The 20,030-nt window shown below is 28.3% G+C and overlaps 2 protein-coding genes, 1 long non-coding RNA gene and 1 pseudogene across 3 annotated transcripts; 3 read left to right on the top strand and 1 right to left on the bottom strand.

Moving 5' to 3' along the window:
- Positions 1 to 6,496: 6,496 nt before the first annotated feature.
- LOC106444296 lies at positions 6,497 to 7,976 on the bottom strand. Its single transcript, XR_001288211.3, has 3 exons — positions 7,618 to 7,976; positions 7,388 to 7,548; positions 6,497 to 7,150 (listed from the first exon to the last, which is right to left on the bottom strand). It is a non-coding gene; the product is annotated as an uncharacterized LOC106444296 (long non-coding RNA).
- Positions 7,977 to 13,041: 5,065 nt separating this feature from the next.
- On the top strand, positions 13,042 to 13,514 carry LOC106444295 (cysteine proteinase inhibitor 5). The gene has a single exon (XM_013885781.3). The coding sequence runs from the start codon at positions 13,063 to 13,065 to the stop codon at positions 13,423 to 13,425; it is 363 nt and encodes a 120-aa protein (XP_013741235.1). The 5' UTR covers positions 13,042 to 13,062; the 3' UTR covers positions 13,426 to 13,514.
- Positions 13,515 to 15,801: 2,287 nt separating this feature from the next.
- Positions 15,802 to 16,277, top strand: LOC106444293 (cysteine proteinase inhibitor 5-like). The gene has a single exon (XM_013885779.2). The coding sequence runs from the start codon at positions 15,826 to 15,828 to the stop codon at positions 16,186 to 16,188; it is 363 nt and encodes a 120-aa protein (XP_013741233.1). The 5' UTR covers positions 15,802 to 15,825; the 3' UTR covers positions 16,189 to 16,277.
- A 1,542-nt stretch (positions 16,278 to 17,819) lies between these two features.
- Positions 17,820 to 19,675, top strand: LOC106444292 (annotated as a pseudogene).
- Positions 19,676 to 20,030: the final 355 nt, after the last annotated feature.

The raw sequence follows: 20,030 nt of genomic DNA, 5'->3' as shown, positions 1-20,030 counted from the left end.
ATGAATATTATAAACGGAAGCCAAATTCAGAATAATCTAACATAAAAATCTACAACTTATGTTTTAAAATTAATAATTTATTTGATAAAAGCAAAAGCTGAAAATTCGATTTTGCCTTGTCCATTGTTTTTCTATAAAAACTAAGAAGACTCGAATGAAAATTTGGATTTAAGATTCTAAAACTTTTACAATTCCAAAACATAGAAATTCCATAAAAACGCTGATTCAAACGAATGAGAGACAATACAAACAGGTAAAAGTAGGGAATCGTATCTCGATCAATCATCAATGCAATGAAACATTTAGATCACAAACTAACTAATACTAAGTCATAGTACAAAACTATTCTATGTCATTTAATCAAAATAAGTATTTTTTAATGAAAAGTTAAGTAACATACAGTAAAGAACTAGTTTCATCGAATCTAATTTTGTTAATATAAAATTATCTTTTGATTTACACATAAATAATTTGACATATATGTAGAATGATTAAAATTATGTATGCTTTGTCCTTTTCAGTTTGACATTTAAATGTCTTCCTTATGTAACATTCTTTTGCTAACGCTATCTACATTTTTATGCTATGGATCCAACGTGAACAAGAACATAATTTTTTGAACTTGTGAATAACATCAGTGTTGGTAAGTCTAAAATATATTCGTAAATATGTTTAAATAACAAAGTCATTCTTGGCTGACGCGGTAGAATCCATAATAGAACGATATAAGAATTTCAAAACAAAAAGTAAGATTGACTTTCATAGAAATGATAATTACAAATCATCTACAGAACATCATATAATATATAACCCTAAGGCATGATATGGACCAAAAACATCATTTATGTTTTATTAAGTTAGTTTTTGGTAATAAGGAGAGCAACTGGGTAAATTTAGAAACTGAGATTGAAGGATTTGCAGTTAGCTATTTTAATGATTTGTTTTCCTCCTCGTCAACATCCAAGGCTGATTGTTTTTAGAGGAAGTTCCACAATTGGTAACAGATGCTTAGAATATTAGGTTACTGGCTCAGGCTTGGGAAGAAGAGGGCGAAGCTACGTTAGGGAGCATGGTGGCACGTGCACCCATAGTTATTTTGATATCAAACATTTTACATGTAAAAACAGTAAATTTTCAGTGGCTCAGATGGTAAAACTAAGCATGGTGCACCCATAATATCACTGGTTCAATTCCCCTTTCATGTGTATTTTATTTTTATTACTAGTGATGCACCCAGTTAAGAAGACTTCTAGATTCGCCCCTGAGATGAGGCAAATATTATTTATGATGCACTCTGAGAAAGCCTCGGATCAAATGGGATGACATCATTGTTCTATCAGCAATCATGGTCAATAGTTAAAGAGGATTATGTAATCACGTGTGATCACTAGAATGATTTTTAGAATCATTAGAGAAATATGTTGGTCCATCTAAATACATAATAATCTTTTTATTAAGCTAACCATAAATTCATTATTAATGTTTTTTATTATTTCCTTAAATAAAAGTTACAGAATTACCCTATGTGGCTAAAGTGTATATGATAATTAATGATTTTGAATAATAAAGATTTGATAAAAATTAGTGTATCTTCTATCATATTTGTTTAATTTAAAGTACTACAATAAATTAAACAACTACATTAACCATATAAGAAAAAATAGTTTTTTCTGTATATGTTATATTTTAATTTTTTTAAAACGATTATAAATTACTAAACCTGTTAAGAATCTCATGTTCAAATTTTGTGATCAATTGTTTAAAATTTTTGGTTATGATAAGATACAAATGATTACGAAATTGTATAAGTAGAAAGTCTCATTTAATAACTATTAAGATTAAAAGGTATATATATCATTTTAAATTAAAGTAAATACCATATAAAATATATAAATATTTCATTTGAAAATTTACTTTGAACAATCTTTTTGATAAAATCTTTGAAAAAACATTGACAGCTTAACTAAAAAAATATTAAATTACTAAAACTATAATTCCATAATGAAAATTTTGTTATCAATAATTTTTTTTTGCTATAAACGATACAACTGATCAAAAAAATCATATGAGTAGAAAACATCATTTAATAGACATTAATATAAAAAATATATTATATATATATTAATATTATTTAAATTTAATTATATATCCTACCAAATAGAAAAGAATATTGTTTGGATTAATAAAATTTATTTATATGTTTTGCCAATTTAATTTTAGGGGGATTTGTAAAATATGATTCAAAACTTGATTTTAAATACAACTAGACGGTAATAACAGTCTCAGACTCTCACGTTAATTCTAAACGGTAACCAAATAAGGATACAATAGAGGAGGGAAAACAGTCAATTCATACATCAACAAGGAGTCGCGGTCCCGATCAGTACATACATTCACACCTTGTGTTAAAACATACATCAACTCAAATTATATTTAAATTTCATACGCCAACCAACACTTTTCGATAAATTCATACATTGACCATGTCTCCATTAGTCAAATATTGACGGAGTCTTACGTGGACTTAACAGATGGTTAAGTGGAATTATAAGGTTAATACGTGGAAACTAAGCCCAAAACAAAGTCATTTTATTAAAAAATAATTATTTATCATTAGGTTTACATGAGGATTCGAACCCGGGTTTTCTGAATTAACGCATCTCCCACTCAACCACTCTGCCATGTATGCTTGACTATTAATTGGCCAAACATATAAATAAGAGCAGATGAGCAAAGACTATTATTAACACACAAGCTCTTCAGATATGCTAGAACAAAGCCAACACATAACCTTAAACGTTTGTTTTTCTTTCTTTAAATGCTTCCTTCAAGCTTCTTTACCCGTAATCCTGATGAAACAACTTTACATGAAAACAAGCTTTGATAAACTATAATAATGATAAAAATTTTAAAATATTTTTGGATTGTTAAAAAACTTTTCAATTTATTTTTGGTTCTATTCTTTTCACCATCCAGATGGGTCATTTGGATGAAGATGAGATTGTTGATCATTTATACTTTAAATTACAAGAAGTACGAGCCGGTTGTATGGGAGAAGCCGTGGTTGAAATCTATGAATCTCGCGTCCTTTAAACCCGCTATGTAATTGTTGTTTTCCTCTTAAGTTTATGTAATCTTATATAAAATCTGATAAATACAGCAAAATATTGAATAAATAAAAAGAATTGATGTCAATTAATTTTATTTAATTTTTAAATTTCATGTTTGTTGGGGTAAATACATAGTAATTAAATGGCATGAGTGTCAGGTGTTGACATCCACTAATCATTCCCGGATAAATATGTTAGTTCACATAAGATTCAAGTTCCAAATGGAAATATTTAAAATAATTGGTGCAGTCCTAATAATAAAAACATAGAGATACATAGATGTATGTAGAGATTTTTAATATCATTAATTGCGGAGCAGTCCGGTTGTAAATGATAATTTATTCTAAATATTAGATTTAAAGCTTCCTAGACTATTGATACTTTTATTTATTTACTTTTTCCACCGAAATTTTTATATATTTCATTTTAAAAAGTAACTGTGTGTAGTCAAATAATCTATTCTAAATGGTAACCATTAAAGTGATTTTTTATATTTAGGTATTTAGGTCGAGACCTACGCAAGATGAAATAATATGCAAAATACTTTGATGGCTAATTAAAATAATAAGTGTATGGGTTGCATCTTTTTTACGAAATAAAACCGAGCAATGAGAAGAAAAAGTTGGGCCAACTACAAAGATGCTTTAAATTTATGGATCGTAACACCCGAGATTTTAGAGCTGATTGAGAAGGCCTATGACAATAAAATGATGGACTCAAAACTATCATTACAATAACTTTTCTTTTGTTGTCCTTCATTCCAATCATTGAATATAACGACCTGGGATTAGCTTTTATTTGTTTCCTGCAACTTTTTTAATTAAAATATATTAAATCAACCCGAAGAGAATAACCGTTTCAATTACAAACCGACTCGGACAAAATTACCTAGGTTAAGAGATTAGGTTTTGAAACTTAAAACAGGGGATTAGGTTTTGCTAAAGAATTTCAATAAGTTCCTTTTTGGCGAAGTAATGATTCATTCAGTCCTCATTTTTCGTTGATCTGTTATCATTCAAATTTTATTTTATAATTTCATAGCTTCCTTCTTCCTTCTCTATCAAAACATAAGTCCTTGGCGAAACATAAATCCAAAATCTACACATGCCAATTATGATTTTCAGCTACATCTAAAATAATGAATTGCAGGTTAGTATCTTACTTTTTTGTACTTCTGTATATTGATTGAATGATTACTTAGTTTCGTTAGGCGGATTGGTTAACAATATTACACATGAATCAGAAGTCAATAAGACCTTAGTATTGTTTAATATCGGTGGTGTTAATTAACAGAAGACTAAAAAATTCCTTTTAAGAACTTTCAGAATGTCCTCAGATAAAATCAAAACTACACAATCGAATATGTTTAGGTATAAGTAATTTTGTACATATATAGTTACAAAATATTATACCATTACCTTTTGACCAAAAAAAAGAATATATTATACCATTACCTATTTTGATACACTAAATTTGATTTGCCAAAGATGTGGGAAAATGTTTTTCTTTTAAACTAGGGTAAACCCGCCCTACGGGCGGGCGAATAAATAAACTAACAATATAAGTGTATTTTAAAAAGTTTAATTTACTTTAACTTAAAGTAGTATTAACTTTCATAAATTTTCACAACAATTTTAACTACTTATTTCAATATTCATTTTAGAAATTTTATGATTGTGTATTTATTTTGTAACGCTTTCTCCGTATGATTAGAAGGTATGTTGTCTTGATTAAGTGCCTATATATTTGGTTTTACTAAATGTAGGAGTGTCAAGTGTGCGTGTGATGTGTTGCGTGTGATGTAATGTTTGTTTGCTGTCGTCCAAAGTTAGAAACAAAGTAACAAACTATTGGTTATGGAAATAGATATATCCGAGAGTATGAGGAGCGTGTGTTGCGTTCATTGTAGGCTGAAGGTAAAATAGTTTGTTTTATTTATTAGGAAAGTAGAAACACATATCAGAGAGTAGGGGTGGGCACTTTACCCGAAATCCGAAGTGGCACCCGAACCCGATCCAAAAAACCCAAACCAAAATCCGAACCGAAATAGCAAAATATCCGAACGGGTATTAAATTAGGAGAGATTGGATATCCGAACCCGAACGGGTAATATCCGAACCCGAATGGATATCCGAAGATAACCGAACATATGTATAATTAACCTTATATTTTTAATTTACATCTTTCATTTTATATAAAATATTTATATTGATACTACACATACTTTAAATTCATATGATATACATACAATTACGTAGAAGATGATTTGCTATGCACTTAAAATACATGTCAAACTTTTTATTTCAACAATTAACAAAAAATTACATCCAAAATTTAAAAACAATAACCAAATTAATGTCTTTTTAGTTTGAAAATGTTATGTCCAAATCTATTAACCATTCAATCTATTAAAAATACAAAAAATAGTTAAGTGAAAGTTATATATTTAAATACAAGAAATTTGAAAAATGAAAATTTTAATTTTTTTTTTTCAAAATCTAAATATCCGAACCCGATCCGAAATAACCGAAACCGAACTAAAAATACCCGAACCCGACCCGAAGTACAGAAATACCCGAACGGGTTCTACACCTCTATACCGAAATACCCGAAAATCCGAAATACCCGATCCGAACCCGAACGGGTATCCGAACGCCCACCCCTATCAGAGAGTATGAGTAACATATTCTGCTTAAATTATCAAAACAAATTTTATCATTTGTTTGTAATAATAGCATGTGTCACGTTGCTCAGGTGGTTTTATAGTTTGTCAAGTAACATTTAATCATGTTGATTCTAACTCCATGAAGTGATTTCTTAATGCATTATTAGTAAAAAGTTTTATTTGGTTTTGTTTTGTTTTGTTTTCATCCAAGAGTTCCCAATAGTGTTTGACCAACCTCAGACTCTCCTATGCATAACACTATTATATTGTATAGATAAACTTCATTGTTATACAAACTTTCGGCTGATATACAGAGATGAGGTAGCACCATATCCAAGCTAAAATAAGCTGTCCAAAACCTAGTCCTCGCTAGAAAGACCATCCTGCATCACATGGCTTCTAGCAAATGTTCTTCCCCAAACCACAGAGCTCCACATCTAAACCCATGTTTTGTTTCAGAAAGTTTTCTTTGAAAACAACTAAAAATCTGTGTTCAACAAAATCAGAATTTAATATAGGCAAAGGAAGATAAACTCAACGCAATCTTTAAGTTTATATGGATATAAACCTTCATGCTTCATGAGACATAAAAAGCACATGTGTGTATCAAAGAAAGTTTCTTTTATCGTCAGTGATCTTTTATTTCTATTAAATTTAGTGATCATTTCTGTAGACATCATCATGATCCTCATATGTATCATATAAATGAGGAAGATTATCATGACCAGACAAACTTTTCAATATCATCACTTCTCTCCTCACATCTTCAGTGGCAATAGCCATTGTCATATACACAACAAATTACAAACAAATTAACAGATCTCATAACTACTACAGAACCAGAAGGCATCAAATCAAAAAGCACTAACTTTTGCTTTGTGAAAAACTTAAAAAAAACAAACTCGTACTTGCTAGAGAAACTCTTAGAGAATCAAAGATCTTATCCAAACCTACTTTGCCTCCTTCTGATTTGATACATTCAGGGATCACCGCAGAGTTCGGCTTCACGGAGCCGTGTCATCTCACGATGATGCGTTTAGCCGAAGACGGAAGAGGAAACGGCCGTATGAAGATTCTCTTTGGCGTTCCCATTAATAGCCGAAGATCTCGCCGTAGTCTTCTTGGAGAAGAAGGAATGAGATGGAATGGGACTGTAAAACGGGAGAAACAATACTTTTTCCACTCATCGTTCGTTACAGAGTGATCTGTTTACGGGAAAAAAGTGACCTAATTTTCTGGTTGCGAGTCTGAGATCGTTGAAGGTAAAGTCCTTAACGTTCGCTTTGCTAAGTATCTCTCTTTCTCCCTTATGAGCTGCCGATGATGATGATGATTGAACGCTAAAGATGGAGGTTGTAGAGACCACTGCTCTTATCTGCAGAAACACACACAAAGAGTTTACTAAAGTCAAAACTGAGGACAATTAATAATTGAAAAAGGTGGAGACATTAGATCAGGTGAAGACTCTCACAAAGTTCATTCCTTTTCTCATAACCATGATTGATAAACTGTTAAAAGATCATATTTGCAGAGAGACACTTAAAATTTAAATTCTCGAAAACTTTTGGAAATTCTAAAAAAAGGAACTTAAAAAGAGATGAAGAGAGCGTACCCTCAATACGAAAGATAACGCAAGAATCCATTAATATAGATCGGAAGTAAACAAAGAATAAAAGCTTAAAGGGAGAAGCTTTCCGGCATCTGAAGAACTCCTTCGGTGGTGCTGTTTTGCTCGACCTTCAAGTCAGCAAGGAGGAGTGGGAGTTTGCCATTCTGATATTTGGATTAATATGAGTGCGAGGAAATGAAATGATATGATGAAATTTATGGATACAAACTCACCTCTTTATAGATGCAAAGTCAGAGAACGGAAGATAGTGAAGGATGCATTGAATGAAGAATCATGGAAGAAGGAGTTAAGAAGGCTGTTAATGACACCGATTGAATGGAGCCCGTAACGGTTCCAATTTCCCTTTGCCGGCGAGAAGAAAGCCAGACGAATCGACGCGAACGGCAGCTCGCACCAGAGATTGGATGTGAATATTCATCTCCCATAACTCTTTCGAAACTTCGTGGTCGCTGAAAGAAATCAGAAACTGAAGAACATCATGAACCCTAAAAATCGATTATAGAAGATGAAGACGTTTCGAGCACACTTAGTTATTTTCGTGATGGGTTTTATAAATTAAAACACAGATACAAAACATAAAACAGGAGTCCAACCAAAGTTAATGAAACGATGAGTTTCATATACGGGACACGTGTTGCATAGGTATAAACAGACTTATCTAGGTGGCATCCTATGTGGAGGAAGGAGAAGAGAGTAAACTGTGTTTTATAGTAATAGATGTATCAACTAGATCTCGACATAACAACCGCGCGGGTTTTTGTTTTCATTTATTTTATATAAATATTTTGTTTTCAATTCTAAATTGGTATATATTATAATATATGTGTCTATCAATTTTTAAAACATAATAAGTTTACGGTATATTTTTTCATTGAATAGATTATTTTAAACTTTCACATGCATTTGTATTTTCTTCTCTATATATATATATATATATATATATATATATATATACTAGGGTCGGTCCGCCCTACGGACGGGATATACCTTACTTGTTATCTAAGTTATTATTTGTTATATAATTTTGTGGTTTGTGTTTTAATTTCACGTCTGTAAGAGGTGCGTATAAGATATACTATTTTATTAATTTAAGTTGTTGGTTAGTTTGTAAGTAATTTGTGTTTTAACTCTTTTTTTCTATGACATCACCATAATTTAGTTGTTATGTCATTTTCAGACTCATCGAAAGAGACACAAAGAAAGTGGTGGTGATGAGCGTGACGGTTCCAGGTAGACTAAATTTAGTTGACTTGTCAAGATCCAAAACCCAGCCCATGATTCTACAGATTAAATGAATCACAGAGTATCAGTGGCCTGGACAGATGTCTACACCACATGACTCGACTTTGTGACTTCGATGCTGAAGTGACGCAACACGAGGGAGGCAAACATTATATATATATATATATATATATATTTGGATTATTATTTTATTATTAAAATCGTAACTTTATATATAAAGATTAGTAAAAAGTTATTTTCTTGTCATATTCAAAGATATTGTAACATTTCACAAATTTAGAAAGTTTTTTAAAAATTAAATTTTTCGCTTTATAAATTTATATTATCGAGTAAATAATTAAGTATTTAGTTATTATTTAATTTTTAAAATAAACTATATAGTTTAAATTTTTTTTCAGTGGTTTATGGTAGTAAAAATTAATTATTGTTAGATAATATGTTTTTTGTTATTTAAAATTTTTTTTATAATTTTAAAAAGTAACATCGACAAATATTTAAATATTTAACATATGGAGGTATATTATTACAATATTAAATTATATCTTTTTAATTTATAACTTTCTATAAGTCCAATGGATCATCTACTCTTTAAATCTAATTATTGATAGCCCAATAAAAATTTCTGGTAGACCCAAAATTTAAATGATAAAATTATTGATTAAATGTAACATGATTTTATAAGAATATGTCCATTAGGTCCATTTTTAAAAAAAAATCATACATGAATCAAGATTGTGACTTCTGTTTTAATATATACTAGATTTTGATCCGCACGCCCGTGCAGATGTATTTTTTAAAAAAATATGATGCTATTTGCTTTTTATGTCACTATTTAGGGTTGGGCAAAAACTCGAATTCGAAGAATCGAACCGATCCCAATCCGAATAAGTAGTACTAAATCCGAACCGGAATTGATTAAATATCCGAATTATTCAAAATTTTGGTATTTGAAGAACTGAAACCTAATCTGATCCGAACTGAATTATTTTGGGTATCCAAAATAGATTTGTATACTTAAATATATTAATTATTTTTAGATTTAATATATATATATATAAAAACATTCAGAATATATATGATACTTTTAAGTTCGCATAAATGCTTGAAAATATATACAAATAATCAAACGTAAATATCTTAATTAGTTAAAAAATACTCAAAACTCCAAAAATACTAAATAATGATTAATTCTCTATCCAATATTTAAACCAAACCTATTTAAATTGGTTATCCAAATCCGAACCAAATCCTCAAAGATCTGAACTGAACACGAAATCCCAAAAAGACCCGCAAACGAACCTGAACACCCACTCCTAATCACTATTATTATATATATCATATATGTGTCATCATAGGTTACAAAATATGTGTTATCATATAATTAATCATATTTTATACGTACAATCAAATAAGTTATCTTATAATTAATAATATTTTATACGTACAATCATATAAATAATCACATATATTATATTTTAAAATTTAATGTGAAATATAAAAACCATAATTTAAGTTGGTGTTTGAAATTGAGCTTTGTATTGTATTTTTATTATATATATTGAAAACATTTTTATAATAGTTATTGAAAAATATGTTAGTAAAAATGAAATTTTGAATATATGTATATTTTTGAATGAATGTTTGATATAAATCAATTTTAAATTATTATTTTGATTTAAATATATATATCAAGTAACATAGACCCATTACTTTTTAATATAATAATGAACTTCCAAATTTTTAGTAGCATAAGCCTATTATTTTTTTCCTAACTTACTGCTATTCATGTTTCCAAACAGTACTATTTTTCAACTACTATTCATATTGCCAAATAATCTCAAAGTATAATTCAACTTTAATAATATAGAAGATGAATGATGGGAAATCAAGAAACTAACCTGCTTATTAATAATTTAATTTGATTTGAAATGTAATGTTTATAAGAAAAAGCGATTCTATTTCTATATGTAATGATTTTAAATCAAATAATTTTAAGAAATATTAGTGAGCCTATCAGCAGTCGATCATGACAACAGTTTTTTTATTTTAAATTATCTAATTTCCCTAGAGAATAAATGGTTAGTCTAATATTTGTTTAAAATTATTTTAAAACTGCCACGTAAACTATAAGAAGACGTTAGGTGTTGACACCTTAGCAAGTTCTTATTGTAATTAATATAAAACTGAGGTTATAATTTAAGATATCATCGAATAATATATATGGGATGTGTTTTACCAAAAAGACAGTAATGAAAATTTATATTTACCATAAAATTTAATACTCCCTCCGTTCCTAAAAGATCTATATTCTAATTTTTTTTACACATTTTAATAAAACACATTAAATTTGCATAATTTTTTGTGTTTATTTTCTTTCTACAATTTTAGGCCAATAAAAAATCAATTAGTGCAATTAAAATTTTTGAAATTTGCAATTAGTTAATAAAATATGCATTGAAAATATAAAAAATAAATCTTTTAAAAACAAACTTTTTCTCTAGAATATGTATCTTTAAGGTAACAACAATAAATATAAGTTATACGTTTAAATGAACCTATTTAATATTTAGCCTTATTCTCCAAATAAGTCTAAACCAATATATATATTTGAAATCTTTGATTGAATAATCGTTAGTTTATATATTTTTAGATATTTAGAAATCACGAACTTGATACTTCCATTGAACTTGGTTGGGGTAGAGTTATAGTAAAAGTCGTAAAATATAGACTACAAGATTCTTGATATTCACCGTTTCATTATGCAGTAAATAAATATACCCATGTTTTAACAGACCACTAAAATGGAGGTTTGCATTGATGTGGAACTCTCTGAAATGACACACATATTGGATGTAGCAAATGTTGTAAGTCTAATACAGCTGTAAATTATCTATTTTATATTGAATATATGCATATATGCTTCGAAGTATATACAGAGACAAAATAGTCTAGCTAATATCTAATTTATTAAAAGTGAAGTACATTTGGTATTTAACCCTAATTTTTCCTAAATAATTACAAGTCTATGCTACTGCATTTAAAACAAATAATTAATCTAAATACAACAATTATCTTCCCTGTAGATTTTTTTTATAATAAAACATGATCCATTCCAAATCTAACTTTCTTAATTATCTTCCCTACAATCAAGCATAATTCATTTGAAATCCAAACGTGATTCTCTTTAAGTCTAATATTCCAATATAGATTACGATTTTAAAATTTTGCTATTTATTATTCTAAAAAAATTAATATTACATTTTTGTTGTCCAAAATATGTACTCCATTTATAATATAATATATATATATATATGTAATTAATAATTTCAACATTTTAGATACTGTGGTATGAGTACAATATAAAATTAAGAATATATATATATGTAATTAATAATTTCAACATTTTAGATACTGTGGTATGAGTACAATATAAAATTAACAATGAAACTAATAAAGCAAAATAATTAATAAATGAATGTATTACTAATCATTTATTTGTATTAAAAAATTCACTCAAAACAGTAACAATCCAACAAAAATCTAATAATGTTTGCCAAGTTTGTACAAACAGTAATTACCAATGGTTTATAATGATTTTACAAGTTAAAAAAAACACCCGCACGGACGTACGGATCAAGCTCTAGTTGTAGTTAATCTAGCAAATGTAGTTGATGTAGCCAAATGTTCACACAAAAGAATTATTTCATTGAGTGAAAAAGAAGTAGTCAAATCTTTGAGTAAATATCTCTAGATGTTGATCTAGTTTTAATTTTTATATAAAACAAAATAAGAAGAGGTTGGACTGTCCTCCAAAACAGTAGCAGAGATTTTCAAAAGATGTAAGCATGTATGTCAAAGTAACCATCATCCAAAACAATGCAAACATAGTTACTGTAGACCAAAGTTGATCGAGCTAATATTCTAGTATCGAGTTATAATATGTCGAGTTTGTACATTTAATATTCACTAAGCTAGCCGTCACTTATTATATAGTCTAATTGATAATTTCTTTAGAGAATAGAAAGGTTGGTCTATGTTTAATGTTGGGCAAAATAAATTGTAACGCTGACACGTACGCATTTAAGCGACATAAAGTATTGACAACTCAGCAAGTTTAAAATGTAATTAATACAAAATAGTAAGTTACATCTTTTTAAATGATATTCAAATAATATATATTAGATATGATTTAATAATTTTGAAAAACAGATATTTTGCCCAAAAAGGGTTTAAAGATACTAAATGCATGACTTGAATTCAAAAATAATAAAATCTAATTTAAATACATTTCTATAAATATTATTAAATAATAAAATCTAATTTGGCTACATTTCCATAACTTAGGCAAGATATCTCTGGGTCTCCTCTACTATAATAGAACCATATAATCTCTACCATTATCAACACATGCAAAAATGAATAACAAAACAACCTTCATTGTTTTCCTCTCTCTCGCCCTCTGCTCTCTCTACGTGTCTCAAGCAGCACGTACCGGAGGATGGAGTCCCATAAGTGATGTTAAAAGTGCTCACATCGTAGAGATTGGCGAGTTTGCTGTCTCCGAATACAATAAGCAGAGCAAATCGGGACTCAAGTTTGTGGAGGTTGTTAGCGGCGAGTCTCAGATAGTCGCTGGCATGAACTATCGGCTTATTTTGGCGGCTAATGAAGGCGTAGCCATAGCCGGAAATGGTGAGAGCAAGAAGTACGAGGCAGTTGTATGGGAGAAGCCATGGTTGAAATCTATGAATCTCACGTCTTTTAAACCCGCTATGTAATTGTTGTTTCCTCTTGAGTTTTATGTAATCTTATATAAAATCTGATAAATACAGAAAAATATTTAATAAATAAAAATAATTCGTGTCAATTAATTTTTATCAGTAATTTTTTTTTGGTATACACGATACAAATGACCAAAAACCATATGAGTGGAAATCATCATTTAGTAAACATTAATATTAAAAATATATTATATATGTTAATATTATTTAAATTTAATTATATATCCTACCAAATAAAAAAATATTGTTTGAATTAATAAAATTTATTTATATGTTATCACCAATTTAATTATATATGTAATAGTTACTGAATTTTCTATTATTCAATATATATTAATTATCTTATAATATGTTGAAAACATATAATGCATAAAATAATTTATATATAAAATGTTCATTACGTGCAAAACACAGATCTTATCTAATTTATTAAAGCTGAAATACATTTGGTATTTAACCCCAACTTTTCCTAAATAATTACAAGTCTATGCCACTGCATTTAAAACAAATAATTAATCTAAATACAACAATTATCTTCCCTGTGGATTTTGTTATAACAAGATGTGATTCATTCCAAATCTAACTTTCTTAATTATCTTGGGGAAATTACATGTTTACCACTTTCATGCTACCACTTTTCATTTTTACCATCACTAATGAGACATTTTCAAAAATATATTTTTCATTAAGTGACAAAAGATTCTTATGTCCTTGTTATTTATATATATAATAAATTATTATTTAAATAAAAAATAATAAAAAAGAATGAAACACAAAAAAAAACAAAAAAAAATTTAATAAATAAAAAATAAAAAATAAATTTTTTTCTAAATATACTTTTTCAAATTCGATTTTTTTTTATAAAACTTTTTTTTTGAATTTTTTTTTGATTTTTTTTTTATTTTTTTTTTATTTTTTTTTCAAATATCTTTTTGGAAAACGAAAATTATGTTTGAAACTATTTTTTTAAATTTTTTATATATTTTTTTAGTATTTATATATTTATTAGAATCATAAATTTCACATTCCAAAACCCTACCCCACCCCTCAACTCTAAACCCTAAGTCTAGATTAGTTAACCCTAAGGGTATAATTGTATTTTACCCTTCATTAAAAGTGAGGGTAAAAATGGTTAGTGTAAACATGAAAAGTGGTACTATGAATGTGGTATTTGTGGTAATTTCCCAATTATCTTCCATACAATCAAGCATAATTAATTTGAAATCCAAATGTGATTCTCTTTAAATCTAATATTCCAATATAGATTACGATTTTAAAATTTTGCTATTTATTATTCTAAAAAAATCAATATTACATTTTTGTTGTCCAAAAATATGTACTCCATTTATAATATAATATATATATATATATATATGTAATTAATAATTTCAACATTTTAGATACTGTGGTATGAGTACAATATAAAATTAACAATGAAACTAATAAAACAAAAATAATTAATAAATGTATTACTAATCATTTATTTGTATTAAAAAATTCACTCAAAACAGTAACAATCTAACAAAAATCTAATATTGTTTGCCAAGTTTATACAAACAGTAATTACCAATGGTTTATAATGATTTTACAAGTTAAAACAAACACCCGTACGGACGTGGCTCTAGTTGTAGTTTATCTAGCAAATGTAGTTGATGTAGCCAAATGTTCACACAAAAGAATTATTTCATTGAGTGAAAAAGAAGTAGTCAAATCTTTGAGTGAATATCTCTAGATGTTGATCAAGTTTTAATTTTTATATAAAACAAAATAAGAAGAGGTTGGACTGTCCTCCAAAACAGTAGCAGAGATTTTCAAAAGATGTAAGCATGTATGTCAAAGTAACCATCATCCAAAACAATGCAAACATAGTTACTGTAGACCAAAGTTGATCGAGCTAATATTCTAATATCGAGTTATAATATGTCGAGTTTGTACATTTAATATTCACTAAGCTAGCCGTCACTTATTATATAGTCTAATTGATAATTTCTTTAGAGAATAGAAAGGTTGGTCTATGTTTAATGTTTGGGCAAAATAAATTGAAAGGCTGACACGTACGCATTTAAGAGACATAAAGTGTTGACAACTCAGCAAGTTTAAAATGTAATTAATACAGAATAGAAAGTTACATCTTTTTAAATGATATTCAAATAATATATATTAGATATGATTTAATAATTTTGAAAGACAGATATTTTGCCCAAAAAGGGTTTAAAGATACTAAATGCATGACTTGAATTCAAAAATAATAAAATCTAATTTAAATACATTTCTATAAATGTTATTTAATAATAAAATCTAATTTGACTAGATTTCCATAACTTAGGCTAGATATCTCTGGGTCCTCTCTACTATAAAAGAACCATATAATCTCTACCATTATCAACACATGCAAAAATGAATAACAAGACAACCTTCATTCTTTTCCTCGCTCTCGTCCTCTGCTCTCTCTACGTGTCTCAAGCAGCACTTACCGGAGGATGGAGTCCCATAAGTGATGTTAAAAATGCTCACATCGTAGAGATTGGCGAGTTTGCTGTCTCCGAATACAATAAGCAGAGCAAATCGGGACTCAAGTTTGTGGAGGTTGTTAGCGGCGAGTCTCAGATAGTCGCTGGCATGAACTATCGGCTTATTTTGGCGGCTAATGAAGGCGTAGCCATAGCCGGAAATGGTGAGAGCAAGAAGTACGAGGCAGTTGTATGGGAGAAGCCATGGTTGAAATCTATGAATCTCACGTCCTTTAAACCCGCTATGTAACTCTTGTTTCCTCTTGAGTTTTATTTAATCTTATATAAAATCTGATAAATACAGAAAAATATTTAATAAATAAAAAGAATTCCTGTCAATTAATTTTTATCAGTAATTTGTTTTTGGTATACACGATACAAATGACCAAAAACCATATGAGTAGAAATCATCATTTAATTAACATTAATATTAAAAATATATTATATATGTTAGTATTATTTAAATTAAATTATATATCCTACCAAATAGAAAAAAATATTGTTTGAATAAATAAAATTTATTTATATGTTATCACCAATTTAATTATATATGTAATAGTTACTGAATTTTCTATTATTCAATATTTATTAATTATTTTACAATATGTTAAAAACATATAATGCATAAAATAATTTATATATAAAATGTTCATTACGTACAAAGCGCATATCTTAATCTAGTTTATTTTATTGTTCCGACAAAGCTGATGTCCATACTATTGTTTTTAATTCAAACCCATCCATGTGATAACAAAAAAAACACATTTTCACACCAAAACCGCAAAAATGCATTTTCTCGCCAAAATGCATTTTCCCATCAATACCACAAAAACACATTTTTCGTCAAGACTGAAAAAAACATTTTTCCGCAAAACCGCAAAAACATATTTTCCAGCCAAAATCGCAAAAACCCATTTTCCTGCCAAAACTGCAAAATTCATTTTCCCAACCAAACCAAAATCTATTTTTTCATTAAAATCAGTAATCAAAATTCTCGCCAAAATTATGAATATGTATTTTCCGCTAAAACCTCAACATTATATTTCCTACCAAAACCATATTTTAAAATACTTATATTTTAGATAATTAATAAAAATTAGTATAGTGAAACAAAAAAATATGATTAAATCAAAAATGATATATTAGTAATTTATTTACTAAACTCATCTAGATGGAAATGGAGATGAAGAAACGAAAATAAGTCCATTGAGGGATTAATAATTGGAAGGTGTTTTTTCAGATTGAAAAATAGTTAATGGGTTTTCTTGCGTATATGCACCTGTTTCTATTTTGACTGTTTTAAGCATTCTAAAGCCACTAATAAAACCTCCTATACCGTCATACAAGAAAATGCAAACATAGTACTGTAGACCATAGTTGATCGAACTAATATTCTAGTATCCAGTTTAATATGTGGAGTTAGTACATCTAATATCCACTAACCTAGCCGTCACTTATAATATGGTCCAATTAATAATTTCTCTAGAGAATAGAAAGGTTGGTCTAATGTTTATGTTTAGTCTAATTAATTGTAAGGCTGACACGTAAACAGTTAAGACATAAGGCGTTGACAACTCAGAAGGTATAAAATGTAATTAATACAAAACAGAAGATTACATCTTATTAAATGATCCTGAAATAATATATAGGAGGTATGATTTAAGAGCTTGAAAGACGATCTTGCCCAAAAAAGGTTGAAAGTTACTAAATGCATGACTTGGATTCAAAAATAATAAAATATAATTTAAATACATTTCTATAAATGTTATTAAATAATAAAATCTAATTTGACTACATTTCCATAACTTAGTCAAGATATCTATGAGTCCTCTCTGCTATAAAAGAACCATATAATTTCTACCATTATCAACACATGCAAAAATGAATAACAAGACAACTTTCATTCTTTTCCTCTCTCTCTCGTCCTCTGCTCTCTCTACGCGTCCCAAGCAGCACGTACCGGAGGATGGAGTCCCATAAGTGATGTTAAAAATTCTCACATCGTAAAGATTGGCGAGTTTGCTGTCTCTGAATACGATAAGCAGAGCAAATCGGGACTCAAGTTTGTGGAGGTCGTTAGCGGGGAGTCTCAGATAGTCGCTGGCATGAACTATCGGCTTATTGTGGCGGCTAATGAAGGCATACCCATAGCCAGAAATGGTGAGAGCAAGAAGTACGAGGCGATTGTATGGGATAAGCCATGGTTGAAATCTATGAATCTCACGTCCTTTAAACCTGCTATGTAATTGTTGTTTCCTCTTAAGTTTTATGTAATCTTATATAAAATTTGATAAATACAGAAAAAAAATTGATTAAATAAAAAGAATTGATGTCAGTTAATTTTTATTTAATTTTTAAATTTCACGTTTGTTGGGGTAAATAAATATTATTTAAATTGCACGAGCATCAGGTGTTGACATCCACTAATCATGCATGGGTAAATATGTTAGTTCACATAAGATTCAAGTTCGAAATGGCAATATTCGAAATAATTGTGTTGCTGTCCTAATAATAAAAACATAGAGATACATAAATGCATGTAGAGATTTTGCTATTATTAACTGCGGAGCAGTCCGATTGTAAATTATAATGTATTCTAAATAATAGATTTAAAGCTTCCTAGACTACTAATAGTTTTATAGTTTTATTTCTTTACTTTACCACCGACATTTTTATATATTTCATTTTAAAAAGTAATTGTGTCTAGTCAAATAATGAATCCTAAATGGTAACCATTAAAGTGATTTTTGATATTTAGGTATTAGGTCGAGACCTGCGCCTTTTGCAAGGTGAAACCATATGCAAAATACTTCGATGGCTAATTAAAGTAATAAGTGTATGTGTTGTATCTTTGTTAGGAAATGAAAGCCGGGCAATGAGAAGAAAAAGTTGTGCCAACTGCATAGATGGTTTAAATTTATGGATCATAACACCCGCGATTTTTAGAGCTAATTGGGCAGGCCTATGACAATAAAATGATGGACTCAAAACTATCATTACAATAACTTTTCTTTTGTTGTCCCTCACTCCAATCATTGAATATAATGACCTGGGATTAGCTTTTATTTGTTTTCTGAAACTTTTTTAATTAAAATATATTAAATCAACCTGAAGAGAATAACGGTTTCAATTACAAACCGACTCGGACAAAATTACCTAAGTTAAGAGATTAGGTTTTGAAACTTAAACAGGGGATTAGGTTTTGCTAAAGAATTTCGATAAGTTCCTTTTTGGCGAAGTAATGATTCATTCAGTCCTCATTCTTCGTTGATCTGTTAACTTTCATATTTTATTTTATAATTTCATAGCTTCCTTCTTCCTTCTTCCTCGTCTATCAAAACATAAGTCCTTGGAGAAACAGAAAATCCAAAATCTACACATGCTAATTATGACTTTCAGCTACATCTAAAATAATAAATTCCAGGTTAGTATCTTAATTTTTTGTACTTCTTTATATTGATTCAATGATTACATAGTTTGGGTAGGCGGATTGGTTAACATTATTAAACATGAATCAGAAGTCAAATAAGAGCTTATTATTGTTTAATATCGGTGGTGTTAATTAACATAAGACTAGGTTAAGACCCGCGCCTTGCACGGAATGAACATTATATATATAAATTATTTTATATATTATATGTTTATAACATATTATGAAATAATAAATATATATTGAATAATTAAAAAGTCCTTATCTACTATTTATATAATTAAATTGGTGCGAACATATAAATAAACTTTATAAATCGAAAAAATATTTTTTCTATTTGATATGATATATAATTAAATTTAAATGATAGTAACATATATATGGCATATTTTAATATTAATATTTATTAGATGATGCTTTTTGCTCATCTTTGTTTTTTATCATTTGTATATGTTATAGCAAAAAGTTTAAATTAGTGATAACAAAATTTTTACTGTGGGATTAATGGTTTAAGTAATTTATAATATTTAAAAAAATTAAGTTGTCAATATTTTTTCAAATTTTTTATCAAAAAATGTTCAAAGTAAATTTCAAAATTAAGTTATTTATGTATTTTTATATGGCATATAGTTTAATTTAAAATGATACATATATTTATATAT

This window comes from Brassica napus, chromosome A9 (assembly GCF_020379485.1).
Source record: "Brassica napus cultivar Da-Ae chromosome A9, Da-Ae, whole genome shotgun sequence".
In the NCBI taxonomy this organism is placed as follows: Eukaryota; Viridiplantae; Streptophyta; class Magnoliopsida; order Brassicales; family Brassicaceae; genus Brassica; species Brassica napus.
The sequence above is the reverse complement of the archived record's forward strand: the minus strand, read 5'-3'. Positions and strand labels throughout refer to the sequence as shown.